The 26,129-nt window shown below is 40.2% G+C and overlaps 1 protein-coding gene across 8 annotated transcripts in view; it reads left to right on the forward strand.

Annotated features, from left to right (window-relative positions):
* Window positions 3,756-26,129, forward strand: part of EPB41L4A (erythrocyte membrane protein band 4.1 like 4A) — a 133,023-nt gene continuing 110,649 nt past the window's right edge. For 2 of the 8 annotated variants that reach the window (XM_021379628.1, XM_021379634.1), the window contains exon 1: window positions 3,762-4,293. In XM_021379628.1, the coding sequence (XP_021235303.1) occupies window positions 4,195-4,293 (99 nt within the window). In that variant the 5' untranslated portion in view covers window positions 3,762-4,194. Of the gene's footprint in view, window positions 4,294-4,391; window positions 4,530-5,864; window positions 5,952-26,129 lie in introns of those variants that run through there. The other 6 variants (XR_002433179.1, XM_021379633.1, XM_021379632.1 and 3 more) reach the window with 6 other exon arrangements.

Below are 26,129 nucleotides of genomic sequence, written 5' to 3' on the forward strand. Positions count from 1 at the left end.
CCTCACTGATTTACCACAGATATACTTCTGGATCTCCTCTAATGTGGTGGGACAGGCTCCACAGTTTGGAGTCAGTATTTTCTGTTCTTCTGCATGGATCTGCTCAGTCTTCTTTAACTAAGAAAGGTGACAGTTTATCCCTTAGATAGTATGGTTTGAAAAACTTATTTTTTCCACCTTCTAGGCATACATAGATCTTTGTAGTTTCTACTTTTCTGGTGGTCGATGCCACAACATAACAATCTAAAGCATCAGAACATTAATTCAAATCTGGGAGAGAATTTAGATGATCATGTTTTGCGTCTCAATTAATGTTACTATTAAAATACACTCAAGTTTTGCCAAGGAAGTTGAGCATAAGCAAAATAAAACAGGATCATCTGGTTCTTCTTTGCATAAGGGTAACTTGTCGAAGTCTCAGCAGAGACTCTGTAAAATCACATCACAGCAAAATTAGGTTGAACAAACAGTAGTAGCTATTCCTTTTTCCTAAAGACAGGAATATTTCTTGCTGTGATGGAAACACCGATTCTGCAGTTTCTAATTTAAACTCTATAGTTTAAAATAAAATATAGAGTTTTTAGAATATTCTCATGAGAGAAATTACATTTAACAGTATGTTCTTTTTTTTTTCAAAAATCAGAAAATGAGATACTTCTCCGATTTGCTTAATCATTCAGTATTTCTTTGCAATGCTTCAGTCTCCTGGGCTTTTGCAAAACGAACAATCAATGAGGAAAAAAATGGATTTTTACTCAGTGGCATGTCAGTTCAGAGCTCCCAAGGTGTTCATTGCTATAGAAATCCTATAGATATAATCAGCTGTTCAGAGTAATTTGGGACAATTTAAGTTTTTTCCCCTCCTGATTATCACTGCTTTATAGATCTAGATATTATTCTTAATTTGACAGCTATCATATTTATCGTAAGTGATAAATCTTACTCTAAGGACTCTGTAAGTGTATTAAGTAGAGAATAACGTCAAATCCCAATTCACTATGGGCTGATACTGTCCAGTGGATGCATGCTTGTTATGTGTAGTAATGCATAGTTTGGTGTGAGAAATGTGTATTTATGCATATTTGGGTGGAAGGGCACAGCTTTCAGTAGCATGCTAAACATCTGGAGAACCTCTTTTGAAGAACTGAAAATGATTGGGACAATTATCATGGCAATGATACGTGGGCAGGTGGGCACATGTAGAGCCAGAGAAGTGCAATGAAGAGTTGCACTTCATTGTTCCCGTGACAGCCTAGTCCCTCCCAGAAAATGCCTGTTTAACAGTACTCCTGTTAGGAATTTCTTCTTTAATGGAAGAAGCATTTGTGGCTGTATATTTAGAGCATATGCTGTTTCCTGTTTTAATTTTGCACTTGTTTCGTTAGAGCTCAGTGCTTTGCTCTGTTCTGTGTATGAGCAGGGAGCTGAATCCAGGAGACTTGGTCTTCATGTGAGGAAGAAGGTGGAGACGGTACTTTGTAGCTGGTGTTAACTTCCCACCAGTCCTCCAGATGCCACATGGATGAGGTACGGGAATTACTTTTCTACAGACTGACAAATAAGAATGTCAGTGTCAGTGGCTGAAAAAACCTCAGCATGTCTCTTGCTGCATGCTCATTAGTGAGAAAACAGGCTGAACTCTCCTTCAGGCAGTTAGTGTTACTGCTGATATGCTAGAATATGGATGTAGGTCACTTCATATATAGAAGTCATTGTGGCTTTCAGTGTCTTGTTTATATGACCACATTAAAAATACTTGGTTACAGCAAAACTAATCATGATTATGAAGGCATACTGGATAATAGCAACTGCAGTGAATTGCACTGGGTACCTCATTCAGAAGATGATGGACAAAAAATGCCTTTATGACCCTGTCCTGTACTCACATGCCTGAGTTAAACATGTCCATAAGTGTTTGTATGATGAGACTTTATGTCAGCAAGTTTTCCTGTCAAGTGCTTGACCTGTGCTTTTTCTTGCTGAGTAACAGGAAAACTAGCTTAGTTTCCTAATGGATTTGGAAAACAGATGACTGTCTTGTGTTTCTCGGAAGTTGTGAGGTGGCCTGATACTTGAAATATATAGGCAGGGCTGGTGTTAACATAGTGTGAAGCTCTGAGCAAACCTTGGGTCCTGTGGTTTTTGTCCCTCTAAATCAGTTGTTTTGCTTTCTTGATCTCCTTGAGTCACACAGATTCCTTGCAGAGATTCCATTCTCTCTTCTGCTATCCTAGAGTTTTTCTCACTTCACTCCAGGACTCCCTCCAAGGTCTTTACACCAGATAGTAGGTTCTGGTAGTGCTGGCAAAACAGCTGCCAGCAATGCTCTGGGGCAGAGGCTGTGTAGGAGGCAATTTTACATTAATGGCTCTGTGCTCCAAACACTGGCATCAGCTGAATGTGAGTGTGTATTTGATATAGTCCCAGTGGAGCAATCATCTGATGCATAGTAGCTTGAAAAGAATCTTCAAAACAGAGGACACAGAATCATTCACTTGGACTGCCTATAACCTTGATTTAAACTGCTCAGGTGTGGGATTGTGTCTGAGCAATATGATCCATTTTTAAATTACAGTTAAAGGTTTTAGAACAGATTCTGAGTTCACTAAGCCCTCCCTCTCACTTGAATAATCAGTGATTTATACATATATAATGACTTTAACTGACTGAGGGGGTAATTTATGTCATGACATGCATGATATATAGATCTAAATAGACTAAATGGGAGGAAAAAGGAACCATCTGCTCCCTAGTAAACTATCGGTTGTCAGAAGGATTCGAGAACTGTTTGAAAAATGTGGCAGGAAAAGCCGCAATAAATTTATCTGAATTTCTTTTAACATCTAGATGATATGCGCACTGGGCATACACTATCCAACAAACATGGTTAGGAACTTGAATTTTTAAGCTTTTACAATACTTTGTGTTCAGTTTTTATGAACATATATGATGCCAATTACATAACTATCTAACAAATTTGCCTTTTGGTCACACTGCCCATGGAAAACATTGATTGGCTGGTTTATATGGATAAAGAGATCTCAAGACCTTACAGTTCAGGTTTGCACACAGCCTGCACTGAAAAAGGGAAAGGGAAAGCAGGCTTCTATTTAGGGCAGCATTTAAATGCAGAAGTGTTGTTCTCTATACCGCACGCCTACATGGCTGTGAGGCTCTGCCAGGGGGAATATCTCCTTATGCCCTCCTCATAAGGAGGTCCCCTTGCCCACGTAAGCAAGCCAACTGTAAGAAAAACACTTAGCATGTACTCTTAAATGTACATGTGCAAAATGTGTCTGATCTCCAGCAGTACAACTCATGCATGCAAAGTGAGGTAAATGCATCGCACCTGTGGGACCAGGGCTTAACATCTGATCAAAGGGGAAAAAACACAGAATATAGACATCAGTAGCAATAATGCACTGAATGGTCCAGAAATTATATAGAGGAACAGCAAAAGCGTTTGCAACATTTTTATGTCCTATTGTTTTACAGGACTGATAGTTTTTAAATGTATTTGAAGCGTGCTCACTATTTACACGAGAAGGCACTTCTGGCCGAGGCTTTAAAGCCCTACTCTCCTGGACCCTCCCGCCGTTTCCTCCAGCGCTCCCCCACCACGCGCGGAGAAAACCCACCAATCGCCCCCCAACACGACGCCCGCGAGAAGCCCGGCCCGCCCGGGGCCCAGCAGGGGTCACTGCTGCCGCGGGCAGGGCGGGTGCGGGGCCGGGGCGGCCGCTCCGCCGGCACTGCCGGGCGGCGGGGCAGCGCTCGGGGGACAGGTGCCGTCTGCGGCCTCTGCGCCGTGGCTCCGCTATAGCAGGGTCGGCGGGCGTGAGCCGCGGCGCCGCACAAAGAGGCAGTGAGGGAACGTGCGCGCACGAGGCGGGGGACGGGCGGGTGGGCGGCTCGGCGCCTCCCCGGGGCGGCGGAGCGCCGTGACAGCGAGCCGCAGGCGAGGGCCGTGCCCGGCTCCTTCCTCAGCAGCTCCGTGCCTGCCTCTCCGTGGGGTGCTGCCTGCAGCCCCGTCCAGGCGCTCCCGCAGGATGGCCGCGGCGGAGGGCGGTTCCGGGGGGCCGGGCGCTGAACTGTAGCGGCCCCGGCCTGCAGTCAACACAGCGGGGCGCGGAGCCCTGCGCGGCCCTCCCCGGCTGCGGTTCTGCCCCAGTCGGCCCCCGGCGCCTAGCAGGCATGGGCTGCTTCTGCGCCGTCCCGGAGGAATTCTACTGCGAAGTTTTGTTCCTGGACGAGTCCAAGCTGACCCTCACCACGCAGCAGCAGGGCATCAAGGTGAGGGCGGGCGGCGGCGTTGTCTCGCGTCGCGTCGCGTGGTCGGGAGGGGTGCCGGGAATCCCGCAGGAGGCGAAAAAATTGTGGGGTGTCTTTAGTTGTGGTCTGGTGAGGGACGGGTGGCCCGGAGAGACGTGTGCAGGCGGGCTGGACGTGCTTTGGAGAGCTTTAGGATTTCAGTTAGCAGGTGCCGGGCAGTGCGGACCACTCTGGATACTCGACGCAAGTGTTTTCCGGTATGTGCTGCAGAGAAAAAGAGATAGAAGGGTGCGCTGCACAGCCCCCCGAGCCGCCGCTCCCGGCGGTGCCTCCGCAGCCCCTGGGTAGCAGCAGCCCCCTTTGGCGGTGGGTAAGGGGTCCCCAGCCCAGCGGTGGGACAATCGCCGTCGAGCGGCTCTGCGCTGCGGTCCTCTGCCGCGCGCTGCCGAGCCCCGGCGGAGCGAGTGAAGCCGAGGTTGTGCTGAAGGCCTTTGACTTGTTCGGGTTTGGGTAAGCCCGGAAATAGCAAATGGTGCGTCTTGGACACTTGAAGCTCAGCACGAGGGCTTGGATTTATTAGCAAAATAATAAGGTACTCGAATCAACAACAACAACAAAAAACAGAAAAATCAGTTTTTCTAACTTGATTCTGGAAAACGGATGAGACATTCAAAGAATACAAAGTTTTTCTGGGATAGCCTGTATGTGTTAGCTCCAGTGGCTGAAGTTTACTGGAGCAACCAGGGAAAAGAAATGAAAGGAGGGACAGAGAGCCTGTAATTAACAATAATATCTATGTAACCATAATCTTTGGCACTACCAGCTCCGCATGTACGGAGAATTTTCAGGCTTTGCAGAACCAACAACCTGCAGATAGCTCAAAAATCCAAGCTTAGTGCAGAGGAGTAAGCAAATCGCAGTGATACTGGAATTCAGTACCTACCTAAGGTCTTTCAAGCGTGAGCTTAGACACGTCTGAAAAACTTGTCTGCGCAATCACAGACGAATATTTGAGGAACAATCTGCAGAAATAGTCCTGTAGTTAGCTTCACAAATCCAAGACCTGAAAGGTCGTGGTTTTGTGCAGTGTTTGACAAAAACATGCCCTGTGAAGGAAAGGGTTGAAAAAAGATGGAGCTCCTGTAAGAATCTGAGGCTTGAAGTGCTGGGAACAGTCTCGTTTCAGATCAGGGTGTGGTTTTCTGCCATTCTTGCTGCGACCCGACTGTGGTGTGATGCTGAAGATTTGATCCCTTCCACCTGCTCCTTTCCAGTGTTGAATTCCCATTCATTGAATTGTTGAATTCCCACTCCCAGTGAGCAGTTGTGGAGTGAGCTGGAACAGTTTGTGGATCTGACAGAAAAGTAATAGTTGGCTAATATCATGCAGTCAGTGCTGCATGCTGGGGAACTTTAGGGAAAGGAGAATCTCCATTTTCTCATAGCAGCCTTTTTGTTAGTTTTTTTGTTTTAGATTTTGTTTGTATAATGTGAAACCACGCCCTGGTGCTGCAGCTCCAGGAACAGAGAGGAACTGTGCAGCTCTCTGCCCTCGCCGGTGGTTTCCACCTTTGTGTTCTTTCTCCCTTGTCTTTGTACTGGCACAAATGTTTGTACAGCTGTGTGTGAAGAGCAGTGCATGTTTAGCTGAAGAGGAGCCACCACTTTCCCCTTTCTGGGTTAGTCCTCAGCTGGATCCTAGTCCTCTTTACAGCTGGAGGAGGACAGAACTGAGTCATGATTTATGCCACTTTAAATTGCTTTTATTCTGTGGTTTTCCATTGAAGTTATATGATTATTTTGTAGTAAAAAAAAGATCTTAGAATTTGTCATATCCTGGCAAATTTGATGTTTTAACCATAAGATAAACCAGATATAAAACCTTGCTGAATGTTTTGTTTGTTGGCATACATACCTCTAAAAATGCATTCTCAATGAATTTGTTTTTATAGTATTTCAGCTTTGGCACAAGGTACAGATTATGAATGTTTTTATGTAATTTATTCTAAATATAGGGTTTCCTTCTTTCTTCTGTTTTCACGTTTGGTTGGGTTTACAGCCACCCAGGAAGCTTGTGGCTTTTGTAGGTTTACAAATCATTCTTTACTACAAAAGCAGAGATTTTTAGGTGGTTATGAAAGTGTCATTGTTCCTTCCTTCTCCCCTAAGCAAATGCATGTCTGCTAGAAATGAAAAACACAACTTGATGGCAATTTACTGTCTGTGTATGCACTTGATTGCAGTGGATTTAGTGGAGGTGTTCGCTATGAAAGGCTGAGCTCTGTCTCAAGGAGTCCTCAGCAACTTTGTTCTTTTGGTCAATCTGAAATAAAGGCATGAAGCAGATACTTGCCCTGGAAGTTTGAAAATGCTTTGCTTAGTTTGCATGACACTTACTTCTGTCTTGCTGTATTTGACAGAAGAAGTGAAGTGAGTTTGCACTTGATTAAAACAGTGAGCAGGGCTGGTGGAAGGTGAAGGCTCTCAGAACTGGCCATCCTCTGCAGATTTCTGAGGGCTCCTCAGGGAAAGGAGAAGTCTGCTTTTCCTGCACCCATGCAGGGCAGATGAGGTGCAAGGAGATCCAGCTACTCTCCAGGGTCTTGCAGCAGGTGGGTCAGCATCCAGCCCTGCAACAAGGCCCCTGCAGGCCACAGTGACCCGCCTGCCTGCCTGGGCCTCACCACTGGTGGTGCTCACGGCGGCCTCCTCCACATCGTATCTCTGAATGCAGAGATACGATTGCTCCTCATGGTTTTCCATGTTTTTTCACTGCTGGCTGCGCTGTCTTGCTGTTCTCCCTTTATATCTTTGCAGTGTAAGGTAAGAGCACTGTTGTGTGGAAAGGTGAAAACTGGTTCGCCAGCTGTCAGGCTTACAGTAGGCTGATAGCGGCTAGAAAATCAGGAAATTAAATATCACATAGCAGTTTTTATGTTGCCCTGTAGCCCATTGGCAGAGAGAGGTATTTTGGAGAGAAGTGCTTTGAGATAAAAGAGCAGTGGCAGTTCTTGGTCCAGACAGTTCTGAATTTAAGAGTATTCGCTGGATTCCGGTACTGTGTGCCTGATGGAGGCATATGGTACAAATTGAGGCATCTGTTCAGGATCATGAGTGGAGCTCTAACAGTGGTATTCATGACACCAGTTAAGAGAGATTTTAATAAAACTCATTATTAATAAGAATTACCTGGTAACTGAAACAAAATTTTCGCCTTTCCAGGACTGTTATTTTAACCTGTCGTCATACAGATCGAATAGTAAGTTAGGCAGCTTTATGTGAAAGTACTACCTTCTGGTAAGCACTCTTTATTTATTGGAGTTACAGGACATGTCATTAGCATTCTGATATAATATCTGACTGTGGATGGGTTGTGTATGTCACATACTTTGATTTTATTAAGAATTAGTAAGAATTAGAGTAATTGTCACCAAAGAAGGAGATTGGTGTGCTGTACTGAACCATTTGTATTACTGGGTGTTGAGGAAACTCTGTGTGGCCTTGGAAGATTCTGCTATGACTCGTACTTGTGATTATCTTTTTCAAAAAGATTAACTGGCTTTTTTCACTTCCTCTTTAAGATTTATTTTTCTTTTTAAATCTGGGCAGTTTAAAGTGTTTCAGAGTTCATGCTTGCAAAATATAACAACGTATACAAGAAAATGTGGGTGTTTCTTTGGCATAAGCTAATTTAGGTCTAGGGGACTCCAGTCGGTATGAGAATGGTAGGAACCTGTATTTCTCCTGATATGAACACTTAGTAAATACTCGTGTCAGGACAAAATAGATCCCTACGACTAGAAAGATCTCATCGTTTGCTGATGATTCAAGTTGAGAGTCAGCACTGAAAATCAAATTGGTAGTCATTTGCTATGTGAATATGGGACATGTTCTTTGTGATAGTAATTTCTGTTATGTTTCTACATCTTTCAAAAAGCATGTTTCTGTTATAAATTTTCTTCCTTATTCAGGTACACTATTTCAGAAAGCCTAAAAATCTTTTTAAAGGTAGATTGCAGCTGCTTTTGACCTATAGTAATTTTGGTCTGTGCTACTAAACTGCAGTATCAAAACTCAAGCACATTACATCTGGATATTCTTTCCTTTGCCCTGGTTCAGATGGATTAAGAGATACTTTCAGTGCAGATTCTTCTAGATGTTCAGCATATTGTGAAGGAATGTTCAGCATTCTTGTGAAAAGAATAGTTAATAAAAGTTAAATCTTTATTATCACAGTATTTAAAAAATAGTATTTTCAAATCTTTTTAAACTGAAATGGTATTTTGAAAAACTATTTCCAAGTCTTGTTTGAAACCTTGTTGTTTCTTTTCTTTATCAAAACTGCAGGATTCTGTCAGTTGTGCATATTTTGTTTGGCAGCAGGGAAGCTAAACAAATAGTCTAATTAAAATCTAAGTGTGTTTAAGTACATGTTCCTCTTCAGTGATGCAATATCACTAAAGATTGTTTGTAACAAAAGCTACGAAAGTATTTCTAAGAAAAGTCTGAATTACTGATATTCTGTCTCAGTTCCACATTAGGAGGGTTCTAAATTTGTATATTTTTATTATAGATATAAAATAGGATGAGAAAATCTGATTGTGCACTGTGTGCAAGGTGGCACGTATGGAATTGTGCAGTGTTCCAGTGCTCTAATTGAAAAGAAATGGAAGGAACAAAAGGAGTCACATACCTTGCTGTTAAGTACTTCTCTAAATCACTCTCACATATTTGAAATAGATTACTAATTTTACTGAGGACTTTACAGTTGAGACCAGCAAAATACTCCGGGGAGTATCCAGAAAATAAATGAACACTGAGATACTGTTTTCCCTAGGTGCACTTAACTAAATTAATGAAACCAGCATGACAGCAAAAAGAAAATCCATTAACTTTTAAATGAAGTTACCTCTTAGTCACCCTGAGATTTGAGCAGTAATATTGTCAGGGGAGTCTGTTTTGCTGGTTTCCGTGAGCAATAATTTCTTAATATAATCAGAGCAAATGTAAATGTTGTGAGGTGGTCTTTTTATTAAGCTGCCTTTTGGATTTCAGTAAGTTGGAATTAGCATTTCTTGTATTAGACTATTTAGTGTAGTTAAATACCATCTGTTGATATTATATTTTAGTTTATTTAGTTTTAAAACTGAATTTACTTGCAGAATTGCTACCCTTCCTCTTCCACTCAGGAGAGAAAATTGCTGGGAGCTGGAACCACTTCATATCAAAAAAACTCTTGGAGAGACTAAGTAATTGGGATGTGCTTAATTAATAAGTTATAGGGCTTTTTTTTATTTCACACTGTATAATGTATGTTACCAAGGTGCTATTGAAAATGTGTGACAAAGCAAGAAGTTACATACTGGTCATGCTGCACCATTAATAATACCAATATTTTTGGTAGAAAGATGACATTGCTGATTTATTCCCCTTTCTCGTTTCTTATCCTTTTTTTTTTTTTTTAAATAGTATTTTCCTCAAGATAATTGCATTTTTGTAGTGGTATTACAGGTTTATTTGCTGTATTTTCATCACAAGTGAGATCTTTACAGTCAAGTAATATTTCAAAATCTGAGTAGAATTTTGTAGACTGTGTCTTAGTACATTTCAGATCTTGTGCTTGCTGTGTATCAATTCAATTTCATAATTTAAAATCAAGACTGTAAATTGTGTATTGATTATGCTTTTGTTCCTGCTTCATCCTTTGTGTTCTCTCTTAGTGGTGGTTGAACCCTGCAGGCACTGAGGTCAAAGGGGCATGCCTTGGGTTTGCCACATGCTATTACTTAGAAGTGGAAAGACAACAGAAACATTGCAGATTGAGAGCTCAGCTCTTTTGGTTGTGTTGTACTCTTAAGGGGGGAGCCTGTCTATCCTTCCAAGTGGGAGCATGCCCTTTAACCTCCAGTAGAAGGTTATATTTCTTGATTTGTGTCCATAAATACTGTGAGGCTGTTAATTTTTTTAAAAGGTAAGATTTAAATAGTCATATTTAGAGATTTATGTCACTATAAGACAGCCACACCTTGTTTTGTCTGCTGTGCCACTGGTTGCGAGCTGACTGTGCTCAGTGATTCCTGGGGAGGCAGGTGTTCACCTGTAAGAAAAAGGGCCAGGGAGGTCCAGTCTAAGGTGGATATGGACTGCAGGCAGCTGATGTCATGCCAGCAAGTGGAATTGCGTTGTTTATTTGACAGAAAGAAAGGACAGCATTAGCAATGGAGAGGTGTCAGAATTAGGAGTTGAGTACAGTTGGAAGTATCAGTGAGAGTGGAAAAGAAATGTGATGACAAGGGAAGAAACTCTTTGATGAAAAGTAATTCCAGTAGATCCTTTCCAAAGGAGGAAATGAGGAGCCTCAGTGATGTCTCTGAATTGACAGTATAAGCCACCATTACTGAAAATAACAACTAAAATGCAAAATATGCATGTAGGAGTTTTTTCATCATTCTTCACATAAATGTTTAGGGACTGGAATATATCATCAACATATAGAAAGAGGGTGCTGTTTTGAAGTTCGTTTCTTAAAATTCTTGTAGTTTTGAAAGGATTGCTCTTAAACAGTTCCTTCTTTCTCTTTGCCTCTAGTGATTTTTATGTTGTTCTGTCGTGGTGCAATGTGAGGGAAGTGCATAGATGTGGCAGACCATCCCAGCAATCAAGTATTGGTATTGTGTTTAATAAGGGAGATCTTTTACATTCTGTGAAAACTAACTACTCCTTCTGCTTACGTATTCAAAATATGTAGTAAATTCATTATTTTATAGCCATGGATAATTACTAATGTGGAAGAGAAAGTGGGCTATATTTTGTGCAGTTTGTGTATTTATTTATTTTTGGTCAGCATTTACTCCTTATACTTGTCAGGGCTGCAAATAGTTCTTTGTAATGCAGACAAGAAAATGCTCCATATTTGTCTAGTTCTAGTTAATGAAGTTTCAGGTAGGTAACATCTGTATATGGTTGAGTGTGACAGTCTGATAATAAGTAGCTTTGCAGTTTGGTATCTTTACTGTGTGCTCAGGAAAACATGAACTAAGTGTACTGAAGGATGAATTCTTTGGCTATGTGAGAAAGACCACCTTTTAGTGAGGAAAAAGGAGGATCTTTTATCTCTGAGTTGCATGAAAAGTACTTTGAATACAGAAAATGGCAGTTTTCCCATGTAATTAGTGGTAAAATTTGGCATGATTACTAATGTGTGTAAGCGCACGTTTTAGTGCTTTGCAGAACAAAAGGCAGCTGAATGTCTTGTAGGATTAAACCAGGCAATAGTCACTGGACCTGGTTCTTATTTTCCACATACTCTGTATTTTTCAGTGTAACTTTTCATTTATGACAGAGCTGTCTTCATAAGGGGCTATGCTGAGAACCATAGGGTGAGTACATTTTAGTTTAAGATATGTGTGATTACAAGAAATTGGTGAAGCTAACCACTCAGAATTCAAAAAGGAGGAAAAACACTTACATGACAACTACTGCTTTTTCAGTTTTAGTACAAGTTGAGAAACCTTTAGATTCTCAAGTTTACTGTGGCAGTGCCTGTACTATCTGGGAAGACAGTATTACAGAGTACAAGGAGCCCTGGGCCTCCTGGGCTCAATGGTACTTGATGGACATACCTATGCTGTGTTGCACATAGCCCAGACCTTCCCCTTGGAGTTTTATTTCAAGTCTGCTTGATGCTGAGAGACAACCTTTCATCTGCATGGATGATTTATTCATTTTGTATGTCAGAATAAAATAAAGAACCGAGTCTCAGGCCATCACAGTTCTGATTTTCACAGTGTGAGTAATGAGTGAGTGGTATGTATCAGGTGCTTTTAAGGTAGTTAATGTGGAAGACTGCCTGGAACAACTGAAACCAAGCTGTTCATATTGAGGACTGTGCAGCAAGTAATCCTGACAACTGTTCATGGACCTTTCTTTACAGGAAATTAGAATGATTTAGCATGGATCATGGGAGAAAGGTAGCCTTACTTCAGTACTGGTGGTCAGGGGTCAAAGGCCAGAGGCAAATAAGAGGAAAACACAAACTGATAGTGTGGTTACACTTGCAAAACGCAGATGTTTCCTCTGAGAAAGAAGGAGAGAAAGCTGCGAAACCTTGTACTGGCAACTTTTAAAGAGGTGCTTGAATGTCCTGACTTGCCCTCAGCTTTTTAGGTTTCATTTGCATCAGATGCTCTGGGTAGGGGAGGAATGAATTGGCTTAAAGGGGTTTTTTAATAATTTTTTAAGGATTGAATAAAGCCCTAACATTCAAAAGATCAAATCTTTTGCTTCTGTTTTAAGAGATTCTTCGGTCATATTCTTCCTCCCATTCTTTTTTTCTGTATAAAAAATGTCTCAGCAGGACCTTTTCATTTTGTGTGCAACATTTGAGTTGCACGAATGCTTCAGTTTACTTTTCAGTGTGTACTTTGAATGTGTAGGATCATCTTTAGAAACAAAAACTTCTGATATCCTTAAAAGATACAGCATTTATTCTGGATTACTTTGAATAGTCTTTTGTTTTTCTGTGTTAAGACTTGACAACTCTAGACTCCTTAAAATCACCTCTGAAAAGCATTTTCCCCTTCAGAGGTGGGGTTTGCATTTTCCCCTTCAGAGGTGGGGTTTGTATTTTCCCCTCTCCCAGTGCTCCAAGTAGATGTGGACAAGATTTATTACAAAGAAAATGCTCTTGGCCTTCTGATTCCTTCAGTAATACATCTGTTGTGGAGTATTCTGGCAAAAGCCAGTACTCTTCTTTGGGCAGTGATTTGGTAATGACATTTCTTTTTCTTGTGAAAGCGGTAATGAGTTACTAGAGCTTTTCACCGATTTGAGAATAAATTGAGATTCTGGTTTCAATACTGATGAAGACAAAAGATGTTTTAGCATGCTTTGGACCCAATTTTTATACAAGCAGGCTCAATTAATAAATGATGACTCTTGAAAATAAAGTATATTAGATCTTGTTCAAAGATGTTACATTATTATTCACATAAAAGAGACATACAAACTTTCTACCACTTATTGAAAATTTAAACTTTTTCTTAGTCATCCTTGGCCTGTCTTTGGCGTTGAGGTCTTAGGCCTAACTGTTCAGAGCATGAAAGCTGTGCTTATTGCTCTCAAGACTGAATCTTTATTCCATGATCCTAGAGCTGCTTTTTCTCTTTCCCACTTTCCTGAAAGAATTCTGCAGGAGAAGAAATTTTTGCGAGCTGATTCCTGAAGAGTTTTCTTAAAGATGAACTGCAGTGCAACTCATGTTTGTTTACAAACACTGCTTTGTTAAACAAATACAAGTGAACAAAAATCAGCATGGAGAGTCAGGAAAAAAAGTATCTTTTTGACATTGTGTGTATGTCTGTGTAGAAATTAGAGGGGTCTTCATGAAAGGAAGATGTTTAGGAGCAGGAATCTATATAGTGTCAGAAGGAGAGAAGTATCTCAAATTTTCTTTTTTTTGTTGTCTTTCTTTTGGCATTAATTTGAATTGTCTGTGTTTTTGTAATAACCTCATTTTTTTTCCCCTGTAGCTTGCAGAAACTCCAGAAGAAGGCAGAAGTCCCACAGGAAAGCATGCTTCTGATTTGGCATGCTTTGCTGAGGGGAAAACTTGACTGGGTGAGATTAAACCAGATGAGTTCGCTGAAAATGAACAAAAACTAGTTTTTCATTTTAGATGCCTTTTTTTGCCCCCTTATGTGTTCTGTACCTTTATTTATTGTTCATGAGAATTACGTAGGTCAGGGTTGAAACTTTGCAGCAGGGTAGCATAGGTAAAGCTCCCTACAGTGTAATTAATCCAGAACTTTTCATAAGCAAATAATGCACTTAGAGAAACTCCTAAATCATAAGGTAAGTGGAATTTTCTTCAGTTTTATTTAATCCTACCAAGTGCCTTCTCTTGATGATTCCAAACACCTTTTTTTTTTCTTTTTAATATGCCTGCTCTTGTGTTTTAGCATGTTTAAGCATGCGCTTGAGAAGTCACAAAAATACAAGCCAATGTTAATTACTGCACTCAGCTGTCTTCTGAAGTTTTATGAATGTGTGCTATGCCCACCTCCATGCTCTTACAGAGATTATTCTTTGTGTGTGTTTGTATAAAATCCACCAGTTGATTGATGTCATTCTGTGGAAGTTGGTGGAGTTTCTTTTGCCTTTCCTAACAGTGGATTTAGTTCTTCATCTTAATACACTTCACATAAATTTCAGTGCACAGAGCAGATAGACACAGTGTCATTACTGAAAAGAAAGGTACTTAACAGCTTGCTACTTATTGTGTAGTTTCTCACACTTGTTCTGATTTGTGTTTTTTTTTTTTTTGTGCATACAGAAGGAATGTGGGATAAGACAATTAACTTGAACTGTACCAATTGGATTTTAAACACTGATTTATGAGGGCACACAAAAAAAGCAAGACAATGTGCTTGACCTTTCTCTTATCAAAACATAACAAATTGGAAGCATGCTCTCCTGTACAGGAGCTAGCAAAGAGTACATTGCTTTTAAGAATCAGATGTTTGCTGTGTGTTCACCATGCATGCAGACGTGCTTGCAATTTGAAGTTGGTTTAGACCATTACTGGGAAGAGTTACGAGGAGCAGGAAACCTGATCTGGCTGATAGGTGCTTTCAATACAGTGCAGCCTTGCAAAGAGGAAAAAAGGTCACGATGCAGGTAGAAGCACGATTCTTCTTAGCTCCTCCAAGTCTGAAGCTGGAGCAGGGAACCAGGCAGACTGTTTAAAAGAAATTGCAGTCGCGATTGTTTAAAGCATACACAGAGGAAATCTTGCATTCTGTCAAGAGCTAGCCATTTTCTATCTGGAAGAAGGGACCAAACATTTAATTAAACAATGCATTGACTATTAATTTATGCTTCAGTATTCCCGATACATGCAGACTATTTCTCATGTATACAGCTGTTTCCTCCCTTACAAAGTTAGCACTTGAGTTTTTTTGTAGAATGATGATTGTTTTAGTCATGACAGCACCTGAGCAGACTGAAAAAATAACAAAGTCCTGTGCAAACCATGAGCACAAAGGTAGGCCCTGCCCCAAAGATTCCTTAGTGTAGGGCTGAAGCTATACACAGTGAGTGAATTGACAAGTATGGGAGAGGAGCAGATTAAAATGGAGGGGAAAAGAGGGCTCATTGTCAGTTCAAGGAATATTATCTCTGTGCTGTAGGATGGCTGATTTATTTTGTGTTGTTCTTTTGACAGCATACATTTTGTGGGTAAATAGCAGTAGGCATTCATTCCAAATAGTAAGTGCGTAGGATGGATGGATGGATTGCTAAGAACTGATCTGTATCCACTTGCTGCATGAGTGCCATAATTTTAGGTAAGGTTGTTCTGCTTTTACTACAGAACGTTTATGAAGGTAAAAAGCTGTGAAAAGAGTCTGTACTGATGCAAATAATTTTGTACTGTCCTTAAGTGGGAAAGACAATGGGTTAGCATTACCAGCTTGACAGACTTTCCATGGAGTGAGCAGGCAGGGTGGTACACTGTGACTCCAGGAGCAATCTGAAGAAGGTTTTCAGGCAAGCCTGAAGATTTTAAGCATCTTCTGCCCAAGCTGCGAAGGTAGCTCATCTGCCAAAGGCTTAGGAGGTGATTCCATAGCACATACTGACCTCACCAAAACATAGAACCCACAATATGTCAAACCCTCGGATCAATCCTGTCAACTCATCACACCCTAAAATCTCAAACAGTTTGGTTTGACTGCAGAAACTGTTTTTCTGACTAACTGGATGTGTTTTTATGAGCAGAGCTACAACCTGTGGTAGTCTGTTTGGTTAAACATAATGAGAGTTCTCATGATAGTATAGGTTACTCACAGGCCAAGGCAAGGAATATGCCAAAAAAGCTTGAAGCACGTTTAAACATCTCTGTCTAGGGGGAGACATGTCTATCTCTCTCTGTCTATCCTATAGAGTAAGGATTAAAGCATAAAAATATTTTGGTGAAATAGCTGGCTTGCTTGAACTTGAGTAGAACAGATGACTTTTGTTTCAAATTGATTCATATGGATAGAAGTCTGGATCTACGTGGCCATTTTTTATTTTGAGCAAAAGTTTGTTCTCTTTTGAGCTCTTGCTTCAACTGGACATGGTAATCTCAAGTGAAACAGGGAATTCAGATTGATTAAGCCAGAATAAATTAAGTCAGTGGTTAGGCTTTGGCCAGCTTACACATGTTTAGATGTAGGATAAATAAATAATATTGTCCTTTGTCAGAGTATCTCAAATAACATTTGAACAATAATGAATCAAATGAAAAAAAAGGAGGCAAAACAGCAAAAATGATACTTGTGAAAAAAGAAGAAATTGCAAGGATCTGGTCTTAGTAAGGAAGATCTTGTTGATGTTTATTGTATCACGTAATCATAGGCAGGATTTGATGCAGGCATGATATTTATTTTCAAAAGCATTTAGACACATGTATAATAAGTCTTTCCAAAGCTTGTGTTTCTAAAGATTGTGTTTGGCACTAAGATAATTCTGGAAAACTATCTTAAGACCTGAATTACCAGTTACTTTTTAACTGTCAATACAGTATCACTGCACGTAAAGATTTATTTACCATGTCTGGTGTATGAGTACTGGACCCATGAGCTAAAACTGGAAAGCAGTGTCTTAGCATTGTGAATCATTATTTTCTAATTCAATGCTAGAAAAAGAAGTTATGATGTTCTATGCTATTGAGCTAGTATTATAAAAATCTAGCCTTCACTCCCTCGTGCCCCCCCCCCCCCCGAAAAAAAGAGAACAACCCAAAAAACAAGCCAAAACCACACCACCACCACCAAAAAAAGAACAAAAAACAAGTCCGCATAATTAAATGTGGATTTAACAAGTTTTAAGAAACGGCTGTTCCTGACACAAAGAAATGCTTGCCTCTAAGCAGTACTGTAATTCTTCACATGCAAACGTATTAAAACTGCATTTCAAAAGGAAGGTTTGACTAGTGCAGAGTCATTTATGTAGTGACATGCAGCTGAAAATTGTGTGATTCAGGTAAGAGTGTTAGGCTGTCTGAAATCAAGTGCTTCTGCAAGAGTATAGTATCTAAACCTCTGATACGTAGTACTTCTGAGCTCTGCTCGTTCTCAGAAGTTTCTACCTAAAGGTCTGGCCGTATGATCAAAGTCACCAGTGTCAGTTGTGGTAGCTATCAACATTCAGGAACTGCAAATGTTTTGTAAGTAAGAGTATTTAGTTGCATTACCTTTCATTTGCCTGCACAGCTTGTAATAGATGTAGTTCAGCTCACATGGGTATCTTTTTAAAGGTGTTCTGGTTGTTTGGAAACCTTCAAATCTCAGTGTTGCTGTCAGATTCTTTCAGTGAAATTCTCTTTGTTAGGTGTTTCCTTCACAAAAAAAGAGACTTCTGTACAAAGTCTTGGAATTGTCTTTCCTACTCTCATTTAAAATAATTAAAACTTTCTGTTGTCATGGTTGCAGAGAGGCACTTAATAGCATGAACCCTGCTGACTCCTAAAACCAGTAAGCCTGCATATTTGTATGAGGAAGCATGAAAGTAAAACAAGCGTTATGATTTCAATATTTTTTTTTTCCTTGAAGCTGAAGTCATCATTTCTCAGTGGTTAGGATTGCTTCTGTTGAGCAATAGGAGTAGAAGGAAATTGGATGAAAAGGATGTGTAATCAATTTATTATAAATTGTGTTAGATGAAGACATGGTCACTGATATGTGTTTTGTTCTTTACAGTATTTTTTCTCGTCTGATCTGTTCTTGAAAACCTCTACTAAAGAGGTTCTGCAGCCCCCCAGGTGCTCAGCTGCAGTCCTTTGTTATTCTTCCAGTTAGAAAGCATTCCCTAATATCTAGCCAGGGTCACTTTTGTTTTCAGTTAAGCTACTTCCATTTTTTTCTAACTCCAGTAAGCCTGGGCATAGGGTACATTTGGTCCTTTACCTTTTTTAACATGCTATTTTGTAGTACGCTGGGAGACATGAAGCAAGGAAAGGCTGGTCAGGTTTGATCCCAGGTTGGGACAGGCACTCTTGACAGTTGCCTGCCACCCAAGACGAGGGAGGGTGTGCTTATATGGAGTATTAAGTTGTGTTTAGATCTTCTTCATTGCCATAGGCATATTAATGTAATGCAAAATATACATATGCTAGCCCTGCATGGATACTCTTATTTAAGAGGTAGAGTAGCAGTGATGTTAAGCTGCTGCGTCTATGGGTTATTGTTCTGTCCTGTTTTTCTGAGAGTCCCCAGGCAGAGAAGACTTAATCTGGTGACTCTACAAAAGCTTTGGCAACTTCTCCCTCCAAACCACAATACTCTTTTGAAATGTGTAGTGTTGTAATTGTGCCTTATGTTGGAACTCCCTGGAGCTATTTGCAAACATCGTGCGTTCCATCCTGCATTCCAAGGCAGCTTTAGAGTGAACAGGGCTGGGATCCAGAAGTCTAAAATATGTGATGTGAAATAGCATCCTTAGTCAGATAATGGGGAGACTAAAAACTGTTAAGATTGCTCTGCTGGCCAGAGTATTGAGATGGCTAGTGACTGAGAGGTGTGCGGTTCCTCCTCCTATCAGTCTAGTCCTCTTGAGTGTGTCTGTATTTGTGTCCTTGCGCTGCAGAAAGGGAAACTGTATTTGCTTTTTGTGTGTGGGTTTTTTTCCCATCATTTTGACTGTTAAGTTTGAGAAGTTAAAAAATACATCTAGTAGTCCTTACAATCCCTAGCACAGGGAACTTCAGTATTTTGGAAGTCTACTTGGGCCTGTTCCTTGTAAATAAGGATAATGACAGAAGAGCAGACGAGGCAAGCGATTTGAAGGCAAATAAGTACTGTGGTGTGAAAAAACTAGTTTATATTTTAATTAAAATTGATTTTATTGGGTGTAAGTCCTACTACTGTAGGGTTCTACACGATGTAGGTTTCCAACATGATGGAAAATGCCTTACAAAAGAGGTGGAAGGACTGGTGCAATAGCAAGGTGCTACAAGAGAAGGGAAGTAGATTGCTCAGCCATATCAGAAGATTCTGGGTTCACAGGGAAAAGCTTCCACCAAGGAGGGATCTCCAGAAAGAAATCCTTCCTCAGTGGCAGTCAGCCCTTAAATGAGGCCTAAGAGGCTCCACCCCTTCCCATCACACAGATGAATTGGCTTCACCTGTGCTCCCAGGGCTGACTGGGTCTTTCCTCCCGTCCATGACTCAGCAGTTCCCATACAAGACTCTACATGTTTTCAAGCAAAAATCTGAGGTTTTATTTAACCTGAAAGATCAGGGGCTGACTCAGAAAGAAAACAAGCCCTCAGAACAGAAGCATAGTGAAAAATGTGCAAATCAGCCTCATCACTAGCTCCGTCAACTTCCTGACCCCTCTTCCTTAAAAAAAAAAAAAAAGAAAAAAAAAAAGCCTTCAGCCATAGACAAATCTGCTTGTCTCTGCAGGCTTAGTTTTTAAGTTTGTTGCATTGATTTCATGCACTGTTTTTTAACATCTCCCTGATACTGTTGCATTGAGTGCCCATTCCCATTTCTTAAAGTTGCTGTGAATGCACCTCCCAAAGGTAAAACTCAGGATTTTAGAAAGATTTTAGATAACACATGGTTGCTGGAAGAGCCCTCTACGTTCAGCAAGATCATGTCGGTGAACTTGTGTCATCTGCAGGCAAAGCTGCAGTTTGGGCTCAGGCATTGAAGGACCTCCATTTGTAACAGCTTCTCATGAGGTGGTTCTCATTTTTCACATTGAAAGCATTCTCCAGTGTTGTGGTGTCCAGTTGTTTTTCTTCTGACAGTGTAATAGTGGTAGTATTAGCCACTTTTCTTGCCAACTGCTATCCAAAATTACAGAAAGCGGAAAAGGATGTTGAACCAATATTTTTTTTCTGTGCTGTTCCAGTTTGGATTCAGTTATACTGAAATTCTATAGAGATGAAGAATAAACATTGATCTTTGTCTCCAAACTGACTTTTGGTTTGCTGAGATGCTTGTATTCACAGACAGCCTGCTTCGTGTTTCCTGTCTGATGAGTACCCTGAGGAAAGAGTTTGTTCATTCTCAGCACTGGCATTGCAGTTGGGTTCTTCTGGTCCATCTCCTGTTAGGATCCAAAAATCCTGAGTGCAGTAGAAATACAAATGACATGGTAGAGACAGTATTCCCTTCCATTCATGCCTCATCTTGCCTAAGCATGCTAGTATTTGTATCTGGATAGATGGAAAGGAGAAGAGGTACACATCAAAGACCTCTTTAAAACTATTAATACTTGACTGAATTAAGAGGGAAAATGTTTTTGATTGAATGAATGTGTTTTTTGATCTCTATCCTAATTATAGCTGCATGTTTCTCCTCTTGGCCCATCCCTATTTAGGGTAGCCTGAGGAGTGCTTTAATGTATTCCAGTTGGCTGTGATTCACTGGGAGCTGTGTGGCACCTGCCTGTGGCTGGAACAGGGCTTATCTGAGCCACTCCCTCTCCCCACCCTCAGAATGATCTGTGGGAAGGAATGTGTAGGAGCTGGATGTCTTGAGGAGCAGCTTACTGGGGTGCACCAAGATGCAGAGTCCCCAGCAGGGAACTTGCTGAAAGTTTCCACTACAAGCTGTTTGGGATGCAGAGTAAGACAGAACTTCCTTTAAATACCCTCATGTCCCCATTATGAAAGGTCTGAGTGCTACTGTCTGAAGCCCTACAATTTTAAGGATGGCCATTAAGATTTCACACTGAAGTTTGTGTGCTTTCCCAGGGACCTAGCCTACTTAAAAACAACTTTTTAAACACTTCAGTTCATAAATCAACAGTGCAAATATTTTGTGACTGGAATATTTGCAAAAATGTTAGTTACACAAGCGAAAGAACTGTATTCCAATGAGATGTTAATTGCCTTGGTTAACTTACAAAGGATGAGTTTATCGTTCATGTCGCTGAAAAGTTTTTTTTTGTCACGCTGTTTCACTTAACTGAGTGATTATTAATAATAAATTCAGTAAATAATTACAGAATATAATATTATTCAACAATTTTTTTCAGATCATACTTTGTTGAACTTGTTAACTGATGTGGTTGTGTTATTTTTTTCTACTCTGTATCAGAAGTGCTTTAATAAATGCTGCTGAATCTACTTTTCTTCCTCCATGCCCTTCAAAATGACCTTGTTATGGGGGTCCGTAGTACAAATGCTTGCAATGAGATGCTTTGTTGATGGTACAACTAATGCAGTCATGCTTAGATTGTAGTAGGAATTGAGATGCCATTGTAAGAGTTTAGAAAAATAAAGTTATTCCAATGCATTGCACTAGTACTAAGGTAGGTATTAGTACATGTGGAATTGTTCTCCCAACAGACTCATCATTCTAGAAGATTCATCTTAAAATATGTAATACCATTTTGCCAAATGTTAATTCAAATGCGGAACAAAGTATGTTTTCTTGTTTTTCCCATCTTATCCTTTTCTTTTAATCCAATTTAATGTTACAGAAGGCTGTTGCCAGCAAAAACAACAAAAAATCCACTTTACAGTTCAGCAGATTAATTAGTGATGAAAAATTCATCAACTGTCTGGTTCATAGAAGTCAAGCTGGTTTAAAGTTATATTGAACTGTGATATTTTAAGACGTGTAACAGAAAATCTGAAACAATATGAATACTGATTGTAAAAATTAGCTTTCAGGATTTTTGAGCATCTGAATGAGATCTGTGCAGATTACCTGCAGAGTTTTGTAACTGGTTTGGTTTTACTGCGTAGTTATTGAAAGTACCACCCTGAAATGGAATAGAAGTAAGACACTGTAAAAATGCCTTTCATAAGCCTTTACTTCCTTTTCTTGGAAGAAACTTGGAAAAATGGAGAAACTGCACCAATGTGTTTTTTTGGCATGGTAAAATAATTGTGTTAAGTGGTAATATATTGAATATGTATACTTGTCTGTTTTGTATTTGAGGAACAAAAACTAAAATGCATATTTCTTCAATTTGTGAGAGATCTGAGCTCTCATACGAAACAGATATTTTACAGTCATGCATAAAATCATTGAATTGTGTGTCCCTGTTTCTTTAATGTTACTTCCTTTGATCTAACAAGTTCAGAAGCTTGCTTGGTGGGCAGTTTAAAATTGTTTATCTTACAGTTTACACTGGAGTAACAGTAACATGCTGGCATTTTGTAATTAAGGTTAGGCTTAGTGGTGTCAGTTTAGTTATGTTAGCTAATTTTTTTTTTCCTGATTTTACATCCTGAAGAATTAGTATCCTGCAAGTCCAGTGCTAGTTATTGATAACAGTGCTCCCAAGGCAGAGCTGTTAAGAGTAGCTAATGGATTGATGGGTAAACAATGGAGCATAAGTAAATATATGCGCGTGCATTTGTGTGTGTGAATATGCTGTACATATATATGTGTGTGTGTATGTGTATATATATGTAAATAATTTAAAGGTCAGAGCTGTGTCTTGGTAGATGAGTGGCCGAGGTGTGCAGTGTGGTGAAGGTGTGCTGAACTGCTGTAGGTCGTGTAACTTGCTTGGAAGTCTAGAAAAATGTTTTTGAATCCCTTGTAAAGTAGCTGAGGGTGCTCTTAATATTTTCACATGAGTTAATTGACAGTGGAGTTAAATTTACAGATGTAATGTCATTCTAGTGTGCAGTATCAATGATCTTTTCTTACAAGGATGTTGTAAATGTGAAGCACTGGAGTCACAGAATCATAGGGGTTGGAAGGCGCCTCTGGAGATGATCTGGTCCCACCCCTTACTAAAGCAGATTACCTGCAGCAGGTTACACAGGAACGCGTCCAGGTGGGTCTTGAATATCTCAAAAGGAGACTGCACAACCTCTCTGGGCAACCTGTGCCAGTGCTGTCACACTCACAGTAAAGTAGCTTTTCCTCATGTTTGTATGGAACTTCCTGTACTCCTTGACCCTTGTCCTGTTGCTGGGCACCACCAAAAAGAGCCTGGCCCCAGTCTCTTGAATAATGTTTTTATATGTGCTTTAGTTAAGTTTGGCACTTGGCACTGTGACAACCAAGGGAACTAGCAAAAAGTCTCTTCCATAAGTTCTGTCTTTATTACCCATTTCTCTATTGCGTGCATGAGAGCTCTCAGCCTTTTTTTCCCTTGTATATTCAGTGATCTGGGTAGCACAATCTTTGTCAACCGAAATTTTTCCACCTATTTCGAAAGGCTGAGGGTCAGCCCGTTTCCAATTCCTCCTTTGTTGAGGAAGACCTTCAATAACCTCTGAAAGGGGTGTGGAAGAAAAGGGGCATGGGGCCCCTTTGGGGCTAATTTTCTCAAAAGAAATTTTAGAAGTCCTGCTAGATGAATTAGAATAGGTTGAAAAAGCTTCAAAATGTTCTCTGGGACATTTTGATTTTAGCCACAATTGTGCACAGGTGCATACCATAAAAATTACTTAATGTAGTAATCATCTTTGTAAACAGACTAATTGGACATATACCGACAGTATTTGAACTGAAAAGCAAATTTTAATACAATATTGTGTAACTGCATGAAGTCATGTTTTCAGCTGTTGAAATCTTTAATACATTGTTCAACATTTTCCAGTGTCTTTTTCAGAAAATGTAATGAAAGGATTTTCAGGATTGCTTTTCTGTTGTTAATGATACAGTTGGTAAACGTGCAAGCTATGGAATTTATAAATGGTCCAGAATAGAACTTTCGTGTGGGTTATGTTGTATGTTTATATTTTATATATGGTTTATGTAGTTTTTTTTTCTTAATTGGTTTTTCTCCAGTGATTACTCTTTGGATCCCATCTTTTCCAGTTCAGCTACTGACTGTTTTAAAATGTATTTATTCAGTCTCTTTTCTGGCATTGGGTATTACAGATAATTCCAGCTTTGTAGTATTGAACCTATGATTCATTTCCACGTACTTCTGCCTACAATAAGGGAAAAAAAATGTTATCAGGGAAATCAGGTCAGTGGAGATAAGTCTGCTTACCTCAGTGGTAAACCCTCACAATAGCAGGGAGTATGAAATCTCCCTAAAAGTGAAGTGTTCATTTTTTTTGGTTTTATGAAAAATGTTTACAGTGGACTGTAGCCCAGGTGTATTTTCATGCTTCATTTCTGTGTGGGAGCATGCTGTGGGTAAAATTGGGCTCAGACTGGGAAGTTTCTGACAGAATTTGAATATTTTCAAGGTTTACGATAGTGTAGTATTCAGAAGTGAGAGTATAAATATTACCTGGATTTTACGTAGTTTTGGAGCTTGAGAAGAAAATATTGCTTTTGCAGTTCCTGGCTTGTGGTAGGTTTTGTGGAGCATCACTATGGAAGTAATCTGTCTTGATGTGACTGCAGGGAGCCAATCTTAGCTTGGTCAAGTTAGGTATGTTTCTGTCGGTGTCACAAATGAACGTGGCCTTGGCCAGTGTTAAAAGTGCATGAACAACCATTCTCAACAGTCTGAGTCTGTTTCAATGGGCTTTGTTAACGCTGCTGGTTACCGACACGTTAGTAACTCTCTAGCAGGAAAATTTGATTTTTTTTTTCCTGTCATCTTTTACTTTGGCGAACAGAAGCTGCCAGAAAAGCCTCTGATTCTGGTCACTTCTTAAAAATTATTTTGTCCAAATTCTGTGTGTGAAATGTTAAACCAGCTCATCCTTCTACCTGTGTAACAGCAGCAAACAGCGTAGAGGATAAAAATTGGAGATGGCACAGGATTCTTACCTTGCCTTGAATTAGCATGATGGGAATATAAAGCCAATCCAGGCTGTGTGTCATGTACTTCACCTGAATGGGAGTGTTCTATAATTAGACCTGCATGCAGTATCTAAGAGGAACTAAAAACTAACCTTTTGAAACCAGCTATAGATAAATGGATGAATAAATGGATGCCTGTCAGGCTCTTGTCTGCTTTCTTTTGTGCAGTGCATGTTGGTTGCTGCTTGGTTCCTGTTTAATTCCACTCTCTTCTTACCATCTGCATTTTTCTTCTATTTTTATTTGGCGTTGTGACTGTATGAGTTTTGCCTTTTTGTATCCTTGCCTCAGTAGCTTGCAAGCTCTTCCACAAAATCCATTCCGCTCTTGGTGGTTTAGGGTTCAGTTTATTTTAAAAAAGAGATAATGGCTGTGCTCATGGCTCAGTGCAAGATGCATCCTGCCGGTACTGATGATACACTTTTGACAGGCTGGGTCTGAGGGATCTCTTGTAGTAGCAGTGCCAGCATTAAGCTCTCCCAGCCCAGAGTCCCCCTGTCTGCAGGGCTGCCTTTCCTCTCTGCTCTGGCAACCGCAGAAAGCATTCCTTCGCATCCCATTGCCTCTATCTTTCCTATTTAAAGTTGCGCTGAAGAACCAGGTTTATTTTTTTTCCATAATACTCTTCCCCCTTGGATCCCTATCTGTTCAAACCTGATCTTTTTTGTCTTTGTGAGGGACAAACTGAGGCGTGCCTTTTAGGTATCCATTATCCATTTTTGGTGCTGCTCAAACCAGTTGTGACAAGTTGTGATCTTTCTGTCTCATGTATGTCAGTCAAAGTGTGACACTTTAAAAACTCAGAGTAGTTATGCCTGGTTATGAGGATAACAGTGAACATGCATTTTGCAGGTTCTGGTAGCATGTAGATGCACAAATGTAAGAGAAATACAGATAAAGAAGCCTGCCAGAGAGGATAAAGTTTGAAAAGATTGGCTCCAAAATTGCTACTGTTTATTTAATCTGAGGAATTCAGTAATTCTTTTTCTTCTTAAAACAGCAGCAGCCATAGTAAGAAAATACTTTTTTTCCTTTTTCCTCCTTCCCCTTTTTCCTCCTTCCCCTTTTTCCTCCTTCCCCTTTTTCCTCCTTCCCCTTTTTCCTCCTTCCCCTTTTTCCTCCTTC

The sequence above is a fragment of the Numida meleagris genome, chromosome Z (genome assembly GCF_002078875.1).
Source record: "Numida meleagris isolate 19003 breed g44 Domestic line chromosome Z, NumMel1.0, whole genome shotgun sequence".
NCBI lineage: Eukaryota > Metazoa > Chordata > Aves > Galliformes > Numididae > Numida > Numida meleagris.